Source organism: Oncorhynchus tshawytscha, linkage group LG30, assembly GCF_018296145.1.
Source record: "Oncorhynchus tshawytscha isolate Ot180627B linkage group LG30, Otsh_v2.0, whole genome shotgun sequence".
In the NCBI taxonomy this organism is placed as follows: Eukaryota; Metazoa; Chordata; class Actinopteri; order Salmoniformes; family Salmonidae; genus Oncorhynchus; species Oncorhynchus tshawytscha.
The window spans coordinates 5,965,526-5,978,375 of NC_056458.1; the positions used below are offsets into that span (position 1 = coordinate 5,965,526).

A 12,850-nucleotide genomic window follows, 5' to 3' on the forward strand; every position below is an offset into this window, starting at 1 on the left:
AACTTTAATAATCATGTTTATTACACAGTTTAATTAAGACAAGCTCCATGAGCTCCTGGGTAATTAAATATACAGAAGTTTGTCGGTCTGGAACTCAAGTCCTTGAGTCCAGGGTTCTGAGATCCAGCCAATGAGTCATTGGAGCTAAGTCAACAATGGCTGCTCAAATATACAAAGTGAGAAGACAGAATAATGAGTTCACTTTTTTAAAATGAAAATAACTGAAAATACACCCCAATCAGATTGTTTCCTTCAACTTAGCCCACTTGAGGGTACAGTTCAACTCTTATCATATTCGTCTAGTCTAGTGCTACTGTTGCTTAAAACATTTTAGAGCTTGTCTTGTGAAGTTGCCTTCAAACATTATTTATTACTCATGTCAAATCTTTGTCCTTTCAGGCTAGATCAAATGGACGAACAAGCTGGATTAATACCATTTCAGTCACAAACTACTTGTACCACCCAACTTATCTGCCTAACATTGGCCGTTTCCAAGTCAGACCTACACCAAAAAATAAAGATTTGCCACCATTGAGAGAAAAATTATATAATGAAGACTCAAAGGTCGATCTAAAAGGGTACTATTTTTTTTCTTTAGCAAAAACAAGGAGTATATCATTTGACTAAGTTGAGGGTAAACAGTCATTTGGAAGTTATATTCAGATACTTCTATCAATAGATCGCCGTCTCATTATTCTATTGTTTCACTTCATACAGTGCGGATGGGTCCACGGGTACTTAACTATCATCTAAATGACAGTGATTAATATTGTGGTGGGGCTGAGGCAGGATCCTGGGCATACCGTAGCCAAACAGAAAAAGTCCCCTAGAGGTTTCCAGAACCATAGTGACAGATTGAAAGTCATTTCTTATCATAGCCAAAAACACTCTCCAAGTCCCATCTCTCCCCACCCTTACCATCATCTCACAGGATAGCTGGAAGCACAGAGGGAAAAAAATAAGAAAAAAGTTTTTAAAAAAAAATACAAATCCCTCAATCTTGGGAAAGCAAACCTTGGGTTCATAAAAAATTATAAGGAACGCTTCTTGGAATCAAATAAGAGTGGTCCTACATGGATGCCGGTGGACATAGTGGCAGAAACAGACAGTGGGGTATACAATATGCAATCTGAAATATGTACAACACCGCAGCTGGACAGGTTTTGAAGGGGGTGAGGCAGGAGAATGGAGGTCAAGTGCGTAGGGAGAGGGAGGGTGTGGCTCAAAGAAATCACTCCAATGGAAACCAACAAGACTTTTTCCATCTTTTTCGTTCAAAGCTCCCCAAGCCTTCGAATATAAAAAGGCAGATTATCTGCTGTTATGCCTTGCGACTACATTGCATATTTCTGTGTCCATTCCCGGGCTATTCTGTTGTATCTGGAATGACAGCAGGATACAAATCACTTTCCTTGTAGCACACAGGCTATACAAAAATGTGTTGAATGTTGAAAATGTGTAAGGCCTACTTTTCCCTGTCGGTCTTGTAGATGCGGGCGATCTCAGGAACTAGTGGGTCGTCTGGGTTTGGGTCACAGAGAAGTGAGCAGATGGACAGGAGGACTGTAGGACGACCAACAACAAGAGTCACTACAGTTCTGACAATCAACGTAAATCTCGGACCTCTTCCTGAGCATAATTCGGGACATACATACGAGAATCTATTGTGAAAACTCAAACCATACTGGTTCAAGCCAACCGGAACAAATGATCTAGACCCACATACAAACATAAACCAAGAGCACCATTTTGGACTTACCTTTGGAGATGGTGAGTGCTGGCGACCACTGCGACCTCAGGATGTCCAAGCAGATGCTGCCATTGCTGTTGATGTTTGGGTGGTAGATTCTTGTGGTGAATGCAACCTATAGAGAGGACATGCTTTTTTTTCTGTATCTTGCAAATGTATTACATTTACACCATCTCCTTTACCGCAATGACGAGATGTCGCATGCACTGAAAACAAACAGTCATGCATGACGGAATTTTACGATCAATGTAGATCTAGCTCATAGCTACATTAAAAGTCTGCCCACAAGTTCCAGGATAAGTCCTTACCTTTGGTGGTTTGAAGGGATAGTCAGTGGGGAAGTGAATGGTCAAGAAGAACACGCCGCCCTGATACGGACTGTCATTCTGCATAAAGGAAAATTGATGGTTACTATATGTCCCAGAATAAAGGCTGTGAACCCCTAAACTTTAAAGAGCAGAACAGGGGGGTATACTTACAGGTCCCATTATTGTAGCTTGCCAGTGAAACACTAAGTAAGAGAAGAGAAAACTGTTTAAATACACTATGAGCACCATTACAAGTAAATAGTGTTTCAATTAGATTTCCGTGCCAATATACAAATGACAACTGGTGTCATTGATGAATTACCAGCATCAATCTTTATTGGCTCCCATCTATAGGCTACATTTCATTGTTGTGTGATAGAGGTTGAGGTGACTTACTGTCATCTCCCACTGGTCCTGCGGAGCACTGTGCTGGAGGGTCACGAGCCAAATCATTTAACTCCTAGGAGAAAAAAAAATAGAGTTCTGATTTCTTCCAAAAAGTATAATACTTCCATGAACAATGCCTGTATTGTATGAGTAATTCAGTCAAACTGCATACAATGTCTCCAATGCTGAATGTGGGCTGGTATGTTGTAGGCTAGGCTCAGATTTGTTGCCAGAAGATAAAGACCTATCAAAATGTAACTAATTTCAAGGACTACAAACAACATTGTGGTCAGACCTGTCCTGTATGGGTTAGCGGGATTCATGTTTACTACTGCGCATCGTTTCCGCCACAACTGAAAGTAAGTCAGTTAAATGTCCTCAATGAAACAGAAATAGTACTGGATTTAGAAAAGCATGGACGGATAAATATTTTCCTTTCAAAGTCTAACATTCTGTCAACTGCAATCGTTTTCATTAATCATTGATCAGTGTCAGATGAAAGCAACAGAGCAACTTCATTTTGATACTGAAGACAATGCTGGTAAAAAAAAATTATAGCTAGTTACAGTAGCTAACTGGTTTGTTCAAGTCAAGTTGCTGAAGTAACTACTGGCATTAGACAGGTCAGGACCATTGTAGTTATGCCAAACGTGATTTTTGTTGGGGTGTAAACGATACCAGCAGCTGATGTTCATTTGTTTACTACAAGGAAGTAACGTTAGTAGGTAGTACTAGCTAGTAAGGAATTTCCCGAAAAACGTTAGCTAGCTAGTTACACTTGGCAAGCTATGATTAAAGCTAGTTAGCTATTTAGCCAAACTAACTAGCTACCACCTCCAGTATGCTAACTACCTAATTAACTAACTATAGTAAGCTAATGGTAGCTTGCTAATCAATTTAGCTAACTAGCTAGTAGCCAATAACTCGTAGTTAACGTTAGTTACTTTGTTAGCTAGCATAGCGCACTGTTCTCGATGTCATCTGCCGCTAAACTGTGCTAGCTAACTGCCTAGTAGCCAGCTAGCTAACGCTAGTTTCTAAAAGCAAATTAATCTGATCACAAGTTAGCCACTGACCAGGCGGCAGGTGAGGAAAGCGGTCTAAATGTGGGCTAGCAAGCCGTTTTGCTTTAGTAGCCTAGCTCGTAATTGTGCCAAAAAGCGAAGGCCAAAAAGGGGGCTAGCTATTAGCTAGCACGGAAGCAAGATAACGTTACTTCCTTACCTTATGAATTCTTTTCAGGGCCATTGTTGTGTTCGTGCCGCTGTCAATGTACTGGTCGGTTTACTTCTGCGAAACAACGATATTGCCTCTCCACCCAGATTTTACCCCCTGGAGTTTAAAATGAGTTTTTAAATGGTTGTCTTTACAGTACAATGCGGCGACTGACTATCGGAGTAGCCTAGCGAAACTGAAATACAGTGCGCTTCACCCGGCTCCTCCTAGCAGCTGTGGGAAGTGGGCACCGCATCACTTCTCGGTAGACTGTGACGCAATCGTCTGCTTGCGACACGCTACATCCGCTGGAAACGGTGGGACAGGTTAGAGGTATGCAACTGACATCTTTTCTGAGTCTTTAGGGTACACAACTCCACTGGTTCCTCCCATATGACTCCATGATTTTATTAATTTGTGCTATATTTTCTAATGATTAGCTAGATGTATAAATAGGATAGCCCACTTGTATCCGTAATTAGGCCTACCCGTGTCATGGTCAACTTTATATGCATATGTAATAACTGTGGAACCATATGTGCAAGGGACGGACCTGCAACCTCATAGCTGTCAAAAATAAAAAGCACTACAGAGATTGTTTCACTGTTTTCAGAGTTTTATTTTGTTCATGTAATATGCCTAAGGTTACATCATAGAACATTTAGCCAAGCACATACATTTCTACAGTCATCACAAAGATAAACAAAAATAAAATGTCATGGCCAATATGGCCACATTATAGGCTGCACTGTATGTCTACCACCTGTCTATAATGTAAATTGTAAATGCTATAGGCTGCTAAAAAGATAGTTGAGATAAATAAAAAAATAGTCTTCCTAGTGCTTGTGACACCACAGCACAGTGTGTTGCTGAGGTGGCAAAACAAGTTGTCTGTCTTTTGTAACTTACATTTTAGAATCCGCAGTGAATCGAGCCTACGGGAAGATGCCCTACCTGCGCCCAAACATTCAGCACTACGGACAGCGCTGCGATGAGCGCGGTCTGACTGGTCGCTGGTTTCAGAACCACGGACACTGAACAGCGCCGCGCTCTGGCAGTTCATATAATGAGGATATTCATTCAAAGCACCTGTTATGGGCCTGTGGCTGCAGGAAAACCTTCTGCTGTTAAGATTTCCACTTTCCTCTAATAGGCCTACTGATCCAAGATTATTTGGCATCCAGACACATTTGGTCTGAAAGGCAGAACAGTTTGCGCAACCACATGCCATGGTTATGTGAACACTTCCAGGAAATGTTGTGTGTTGATTGGTTAGGTATTCAATGTGTTCTTGTCACACACACATTTTGGGCTTGTCATCTCCTCTATGGATGCCACTTGTTCTGTGGCATCCATGTTGGAGAAATAACATCTCACACACAAAAAAAATCAATGGCACAATGTTTTACCCCAGGAACCTTCACTGATACAACCATACTAAATACAGTAGGCGACAGACCTATGCGTCTCAGGGCACATCCCCACCCCTTTCAGCAAGTGCATAGAATACAAAAACATGGCGCGTGCGTGTTTTTGGGAATCCCCGGCTTTGCCTCCACCTGATGGCAGCATCAGGCAGCCCCGTGAAACATTTGCGTAGGAGTTCCCCTCAACGCCATGTCGGGGTGGTGCAGCGCGCAGTGAGGATCTCCTGAGCAGAGCTCTCTCTCTCCCACTCTGTCTCTCTGCCACCCCCTCCTAATTCGTTCCCTCCATCCTCCGCCACACGACAGCTTAGCACAGCACCCTCCTCAGCAGCATCCACCCTAACTGGGTAGCAGTAGTCATCCCCAGCGCAGGCAGTGATACACTGAGGGACGTATCCAAGTGATGCCACTGCACCAACCAAATCTCGCAACCGCGAAAACACACCGAGAATAAACAGTCACTTCCGCAAGGAGGACTAAAAACGAGTTTGCCTCAAGAGCGCAACTGCCCATGAAGATGTCTAACGTTGACATGGTCTTAAACGCCACGGATCGGGTAGTAAAAAGTGAGTGCATTTTCTTTCTTTTTAAAATTATTTTATAGGCTATTAAGAGCTATACGCTATTAATTGTGTGCCGTTTAAGAACTCGTTTAGGGTTGGGTATTGCGTCATGTGGATGTCTGATGTGCTATATAAATAATTGTATTTTGCTCGGGACCTGTGATGTTGATAAACAGTGAAAGGCAGTGACTGTATTTATAGCTATAGCCTTACAGACTCTGTGTGTGTGTGTGTGTGTGTGTGTGGGGGGGGGGTACTCTTCCTAATCGTGTCACGGCAATATGTTTTGCACTGTCCCAATGTGATTGTATTTAGTCATGGACAGGCAGAAGAAAATACTAAATGAGGCCGTGTTGCCGTGGAGGTCTTTGCGGTTGAGGCAGTGATGCAGCATGATTTCGCTGGCACTGTGATAGAGGGCGCTTGGTGAATACGTGGATCTACGTACTCACTGGGGGGATGGGGAGGGTTACAATCTATATTGGAATTGTATGTGGCAGTTTTCACTGTCGATGAGTAAAACATATAGGTTATCTTTGCTTGGATCTTGAGTTTGAAAGTACGCACTCGTTTCGATTAGGCCTATAATTCACGTTTCTTTGGCACGTGTGCCATTAACGTCTATGCTGCTATGATGTAGGCTATTAGTATGCATATCATAGAAAATATAACATAATGTAGACCTGTAGCCTTTTCTTTCAATAGCCCTATTGTCTCTGCAATATCATTTTCTGGCGTCAAAAGTGCTGTCGTCTGCAATGATGTATAGGGGCTATGCTACAAGTAAAATAGTGTCGACTGAGCTTCAATAATAAGTCACTGTCTTTCCCGTCTCGTTCATGTTAAATGGCTTTTTATTATAAATGTGCCATCCCGTGGGATATATGATCATTTTACGGTGGTGCGTCAGGGCTCCTCCTTGGGGTTGCCGCTTTCCAATATTGGAATAGTTTATTTCTGACGCATTTTATTTACAAATCGAGTCTTAATTGCAGACCCAACCCCATGGCACATCTACTCTTCGGTTTATCGTAATGTAAGGGTGGGAACCTTATGTGGTCCGTGTTTCATAGGGGACTCTAATCTCTTGCAGAACATGTGAAAAGTATAAATTCAAGACGATCACTGCCTGCTAGACCCACCAAGCCCCTGACAACTGTCACATACAGGTCGCGTGCCCCTGCTCAAAGTTGCACGCATCAACCAATGTCTGGGTGTCACGTCATCGACTGTTCTGCCAGGCACCAGATTGCTATAACATGTGGTTAGTTTATAAGTAAAATAACTATCCAGGCATTGTAAAATCTGGCATATGCTAATCTGTTGTGGAAGATTCTGATTGTAAACCAAAATAATCTGTTTGGATTTAATGGGATGCTAGGATAAGGAACAGCACTACTTCCCGTGTTTTGCTTGTCTTCATTGGTTATTTGGACAAATCACGATTTCCAAGGTGTTACAGGCTGACTACACCGTTCGCATCGCAAAATAAATGTAGAGAGTGTCTGTGTTGCCAAGGTCTAAAATAGAAGTCAGTTCTATTTGTGGCACCAACGAGTGTCTGTGTTTCCAAGGTCTAAAATAGAAGTCAGTTCTATTTGTGACGCAGATCGGGCTGCAAGTCCTGCCTCTCCCACCTCATCATTGGTTTATAGAAGCAGGTACCCACGTGCCATCTCCTCATTGGTTATAGCCACGTGGGTGACTGAAAGACGAATGAGGTCAGTGGCGGTATTTCACCTAATTTATGAAAGTTGCAAATCGCAATATAAAGTCAAGAGAAGAAAAAGCCTGGAAGGAAGAGAGATGACTAGACATGATTCAGTTGACCGTTTTATGTGTGGATTAATTGGCGGGTGGAGAGGACCTTGTGCATTTCAGGTAAAATAACTCAATGTTTATAAATCAACAACAGCAAGCTAGCTCAATGGGACAAATTAGCTAGCAAGTGCAAGCTAACTAGCTAAATTGCCATAAATGTTTAATGCTTTTTGACCTGTCCCCAAATTAATATAATTGGTTCAGAGTTTGTTTTGATATTTTAACCTGCATGTCGTGATCACGTTTATTGTGGGGGACAAAATACATTTATGCACGATGGAGCACGCGCACAGCCGGTTTGGGTTCCGTGTTAGCATCTTGCGAATTTGGGAAGGGGAGGTGGCGCATAACTTGCAAAGAGAGAAGGTGGAGCTCCTCATTCTAACATTTCTTTATCTCTTCTCTTAACATGTATGGGCCAATAACTTGTTTTTTAAAGGGGTGGATCAGCTTAATATTTTGCGGACCCCGTATGTTTTACATTGGTTATCTTGTTATTAGTCCCACCCTTCAGCTCCATTCAACCCCTCCCATCTCTGTCTCTCAACCCCATCCATTTTGGATTTCTATTTGCCATATATTTTTTAACTGTGCTGATTAACAAAAGTACTGAACCTTTCTATTCTCATAGCTTCTACAGATTGTAAATTAAAATAATCATTTTTGCTAAAATAATTATTATATTATTGATTGACTGACTATGGCTTTTCAAACCATCCAGTATTGCTATTTGCAGTATTAGTTCTAGAAAAATTTTGCAATTCTTCAGCCATTCCTGGACCTGTGACCAAAAACGAGCTACATATGGACAATACCAAAATAAATGATCTAATGTCTCTGCCTCCTCACAGCAAAATCTTCAGAGCTGGGAAGAATGTATCCCCCATATATATAACATTCTATTGGTTGCAATAATTTTGTATAGTAATTTAAATTGAAAAATTTGAAGTTTTGAATCCGGTGTTGTTTTGCGTATCAATTCATAAACCATGTGCCATGGAATGGATACATCGAAAATCTCTTCCCAAATATTTAGCAATTTAATTGGCACAGCTGTCCGTTTTTTGGTCCTTAAATGAAATTGGTATATGTGTTTACTTATCACACTTTCTTTAACCATTTATGTTCTTTAATACAGGGCCGACATACAAGTTCCTTACTTTTTTCCCCTTCTACTTGCCTCTTCCATTTTTGTGGTAATGCTGCAATTAGTTGGTTGTAATTTTGGGTAGAGCAGATATTTCCATATGTCTGTGTTAGCTGCATGTTTGACATAACTACACCAGTCCTATTTATGATATCATTCACATAAATTATACCTTTAAATTTCTTCGAAAAAATACTTTTAAAAAATCAAATAGTATATGTGAGTTTAACCACAATATTTGTTGTATTATTGGTTCTGTCTTTTCAGGTGGATTAAACTGAAATTGCAACCAACTTTCTAAGGCTTGTTTAAAAAATAATGATATTTGAGATTATTTCCTTTTCAAACAACCGAAAGTGAGCAGGTGTAATCTGAATAAAGGGAAAAAAGCCATTCTTGAACATAGGACGAGACATTCCTACCAATTTACTAGAGAACCAGTTTGGATTTAAGCATAACTTTTGTATGACTGATGCCTTTAGTGAGAGGTCTAATGCTTTAATATTGAATAATTTCTGCCCTACGAATTCATATTTGTTATATAAATAGGCCTTTTCAATTTTGTCTGGCTTGCCAATATTTTTTGTTCATATAATTTAAATAGCAGGTCACTAGGTGTAGGCAAAACCATAAGCAAATAGGTAAACTGTGATATGACTAAAGAGTTAATCAGGGTGATTTTTCCTCAAATAGACAGGTATTTTCCTTTCCATGGTAGCAAGATCTTATCTATTTTGCTAACTTTCTATAAACATTTATTGGAGTGAGATCATTTCTTTCTTTTGGGATTTGTATACCGAGTATGTCCACATCTCCGTCAGACCATTTAATTGGTAACCTACACAGTAATGTAAAATGTGAATTTTTTAGTGATCCAATACGTAATATCATAATTTGGTTTTAATCCAGAGACGATAGCAAAAGTATCTAGATCCTCTAAAAGGCCGTGGAGAGACTCTAATTGTGGTTTTAAAAGAAAACATGAATCAGCGTACAATGACACCTTAGTTTTTAAGCCACGGATTTCTAATCCCTTAATATTATTGTTTGATCTAATTTTAACAGCTAACATTTCGATGGCAATAATAAATCGATATGCCGATAGTGGACCACCTTGTTTACTCCTCTAGATATCTTAAAACTTTGAGATGTAGCCATTATTTACACCTAGGGTTACTAAACATAACTTTTACCCATTTTATAAGAGATTCCCCAAAATGTATATATATTAATTTATATAAAATGTATATATAAACCCCAGTCGTACTTTTCAAAAGCCTAGTACACTATTGTTTCCAGTATTTGTCTTATATTATCTCTAAATGTATCGTCCATGTAAAAAACCTGTCTGATTAGGATGAATAATATCTGACAATACTTTAATTCTATGCGCCAAGCATTTTGCTAGGATTTTTGCATCACAACACTGAAGTGTAAGAGGTCTCCAATTTTTTAAATGGACTGGATCTTATATACACACATACACCACTTGGGTCCTGTTTCAGTAATAATGATATCAGAACTTCTTGTTGCATGTCTGATAATCTACCATTTACTGTATATAGGAGTGGTTAAAACATGCTAATAATGGTCCTCTGAGTATATAAAAAAAAGTTACTTTCACTGGTCTGCCATCCAGCCCTGGAGTTCCCAGCCTTAAAGGCTTTAGTTGCATCAATAAGTTCCTCTGTAATTTGGCCTTCACATGAGTCTTTCTGTACAGATGTTAATTTTACATTAGAAAAAAATATCCATACAATTAGTTTCAGTTAGTGGAGATGGAGACTGAAACAAAAACATTCATTAAGTACTTTACTTCCCCTTTCTAAATATCAGTCGGTGAATCATGCGTGACTCCATTTGTAACAAGTTTACACATTTTGGTAGCATTTCTATATTGAAGATTGAAAAGAATTTGGTGCATTTTTCCCCATATTCTATCCAGTTGGCTTTATTTGTATAATATATTACACTGGGTCTTTCTTGAATAAGTTCCTCCATTTCTTAGTTTTTCTTCTAACGTATTCTGTGCCTCTATGGTACAGCTTAAGTTCTTGACCCAGAACTTAAGCAGCTGACCAATTACATGAGACTTTAGTTCTGTGTTAACCGAGAGTACATATAAAGCAGAGGCTGGTGGGAGGAGCTATAGGAGGAAAGGCTCATTGTAATGGCTGTAATGGATTAAATAGAACTGTGTCAAACATATTGAAACCACGTTTGAGTCAGTTCCATAAATTACATCCCAGCCATTACAATGAGCCTGTCCTCCTATAGCTTCTCCCACCAGCCTCCTCTGATATAAATTGATAGGCCTATACAACATGGGAATATTTTCCAGTCTTGAATTTCGCCTCGGTTTGCTCTCCTCATGCAGGATTGGTAGGCGAAGGGTTGCGATTTGTTTCAGAATGAGCGGGCTCTTCAAATTGTCCCAGTGCGCCTACAGTACTACGATGGGCAGGGCAACATGATTTGATGATGCTATGGTGGGACCATCCCCACATCCAATAGGTTAAAGCTACAAAAACACAGATGTAGCCTATAATATGTCAAACAGACTCAGGCCTATACAGTTTAGACCACTCCCATACATTAATATTGCCTACAGGTACTTGGGAAAAAATGGCATATATAAAATGGCACACAAGGTGAGACCCAGATGGTTGGAGTCTGAATGTTTATTAATCCAAAAGGAGTAGGCAAGAGAATGGTCGTGGACAGGCAAAAAGTCAAAACCAGTGCCGAGAGGGCCACCAGGGTGCTGTAATCCTGAATGAAGCGGCGGTAGAAGTTAGCAAAACCAAGAAACCGTTGCAACTGCACCCTGGACATTGGTTGAGGCCAATCCACCACTGCTTTCACCTATCCAGGAGCCATCTGAACATCGCCCTCAGCAATGGCATATCCCAGAAAGGTGATAGTAGAGCGATGGAACTCACTTCTTGGCTTTCACAAACTGGTTCTCCATGAGGTGCTGAAGGACCTGTCTGACATGAAGTACAGGTTATTGGGCAGAGTGGTAAAAAAAAAAATAGGATGTCGTCAAGGTAAACAAACAAAACGGTTTAGCATGTCCCGGACCACATCGTTTACCAAAGCCTGGAAAACAGCAGGGGTTTTGGTAAGTCTAAATGGCATGACCTGGTACTCATAATGTCCACTGGCTGGGTTGAAGGCTGTCTTCCACTCATCCCCCTCACGTATCCGAACCAAGGTTAGGCATTCCAAAGATCCAACTTGGAAAACATGGTGGCCCCCTGGAGAGGTTCAAATGCAGAGAAGAGGTGGGGGGGGTAACGATTTTTTAACAGTAATGTTGTTAAGTCCCCAGTAGTCAATGCAAGGAAGCAGGGTCTTGTCCTCCTCCACAAAGGACTCTGCGCCAGCAGGAGATGCAGAAGGATGGCCCCAGTGGCCAGAGACTCCTCTATGTACTCCTCCATAAGCATTGGTCTCTGGTCCGGACAGAGAATACAACCAACCCCGGGGGTGTATTGCCTGGGAGAAGATCAATGGCACAATCATAAGGATGGTGTGGGGGAAGGGAAGTAGCACATGCCTTACTGAACACTTCCAGGAGGTCATGGTATTCAGTGGGAATACCAGAGACATCCACAGTCTTGCTAACATCCTGAGGAAGATGGCTTGGGGAAGGCTGTGCTGCTTGAAGGCAGTGGGAATGGCAAAATGGGCTCCAACCCAGGATGGAGCTTGTGGTCCAGTCAATTACAGGATTGTGCTTTTTGAGCCAGGAAAATCCCAAAACAACCGGAACATGGGGAGATGTGAGGAGGAACCGTGGTTTCACTGTTGTTACCAGAAACCCGTAATTGAATGTCCGTCCAGTGCCCTAGCATCCATGGGAACAGAGAGAGGCTGAGTGGGAATACCAAGTTCCGAGGCTATCGTGGCATCTATAAGGCATTCATCAGCCCCAGAGTCAATGAGCACTCAGACTTAGACTGGTCTCCCCACAGCACAAGCACAAAAAAGGGTGTGCGGGTGTTGGGAATAGGGAACTCCCAGTCTGACACACCATAGTACTGGTACCCACTAGAGACAAGGGTTTCCTAATAGGGCAGGTAGCTATAAAATGTCCTGCCCCTCCACAGTACAGACAACAGTTACTATTCATCCTCCCTGCGCGTTACCCCAACTGATAACCTAGCTCTTCCCAACTGCATAGGCTCAGGAGTATCCAACTCACCTGTCATAGATTCACCAGAGGG

The 12,850-nt window shown here is 41.2% G+C and overlaps 2 protein-coding genes across 3 annotated transcripts in view; one reads left to right on the forward strand and one right to left on the reverse strand.

The window, feature by feature from the left end:
• Positions 1–3,905, reverse strand: LOC112228933 (ubiquitin-conjugating enzyme E2 D2). The gene is made up of 7 exons (XM_024394723.2): positions 3,670–3,905; positions 2,455–2,518; positions 2,230–2,261; positions 2,059–2,136; positions 1,760–1,865; positions 1,470–1,563; positions 1–1,380 (listed from the first exon to the last, which is right to left on the reverse strand). Exons 1-7 carry the CDS (start codon positions 3,691–3,693, stop codon positions 1,335–1,337), a joined length of 444 nt encoding a protein of 147 aa, XP_024250491.1. The 5' UTR covers positions 3,694–3,905; the 3' UTR covers positions 1–1,334.
• A 1,413-nt stretch (positions 3,906–5,318) lies between these two features.
• LOC112228932 (serine/threonine-protein phosphatase 2B catalytic subunit alpha isoform) overlaps positions 5,319–12,850 on the forward strand; it is a 48,806-nt gene continuing 41,274 nt past the window's right edge. For both annotated transcript variants that reach the window (XM_024394719.2, XM_024394720.2), the window contains exon 1: positions 5,319–5,653. In XM_024394719.2, coding sequence (XP_024250487.1) covers positions 5,599–5,653 — 55 coding nt within the window. In that variant the 5' untranslated portion in view covers positions 5,319–5,598. The remainder of the gene's footprint in view (positions 5,654–12,850) is intronic.

Bases quoted from the DNA above. Each gene is read 5' to 3' on its own strand.
- LOC112228933 (XM_024394723.2), bottom strand. From the start codon at position 3,693: ATGGCCCTGAAAAGAATTCATAAG. The intron at 2,519-3,669 runs GTAAGGAAGTAA...TTTTTCTCCTAG, and splicing joins CCCTGAAAAGAATTCATAAG to GAGTTAAATGATTTGGCTCG. The intron at 2,262-2,454 runs GTAAGTCACCTC...TCTCTTACTTAG, and splicing joins AGGACCAGTGGGAGATGACA to TGTTTCACTGGCAAGCTACA.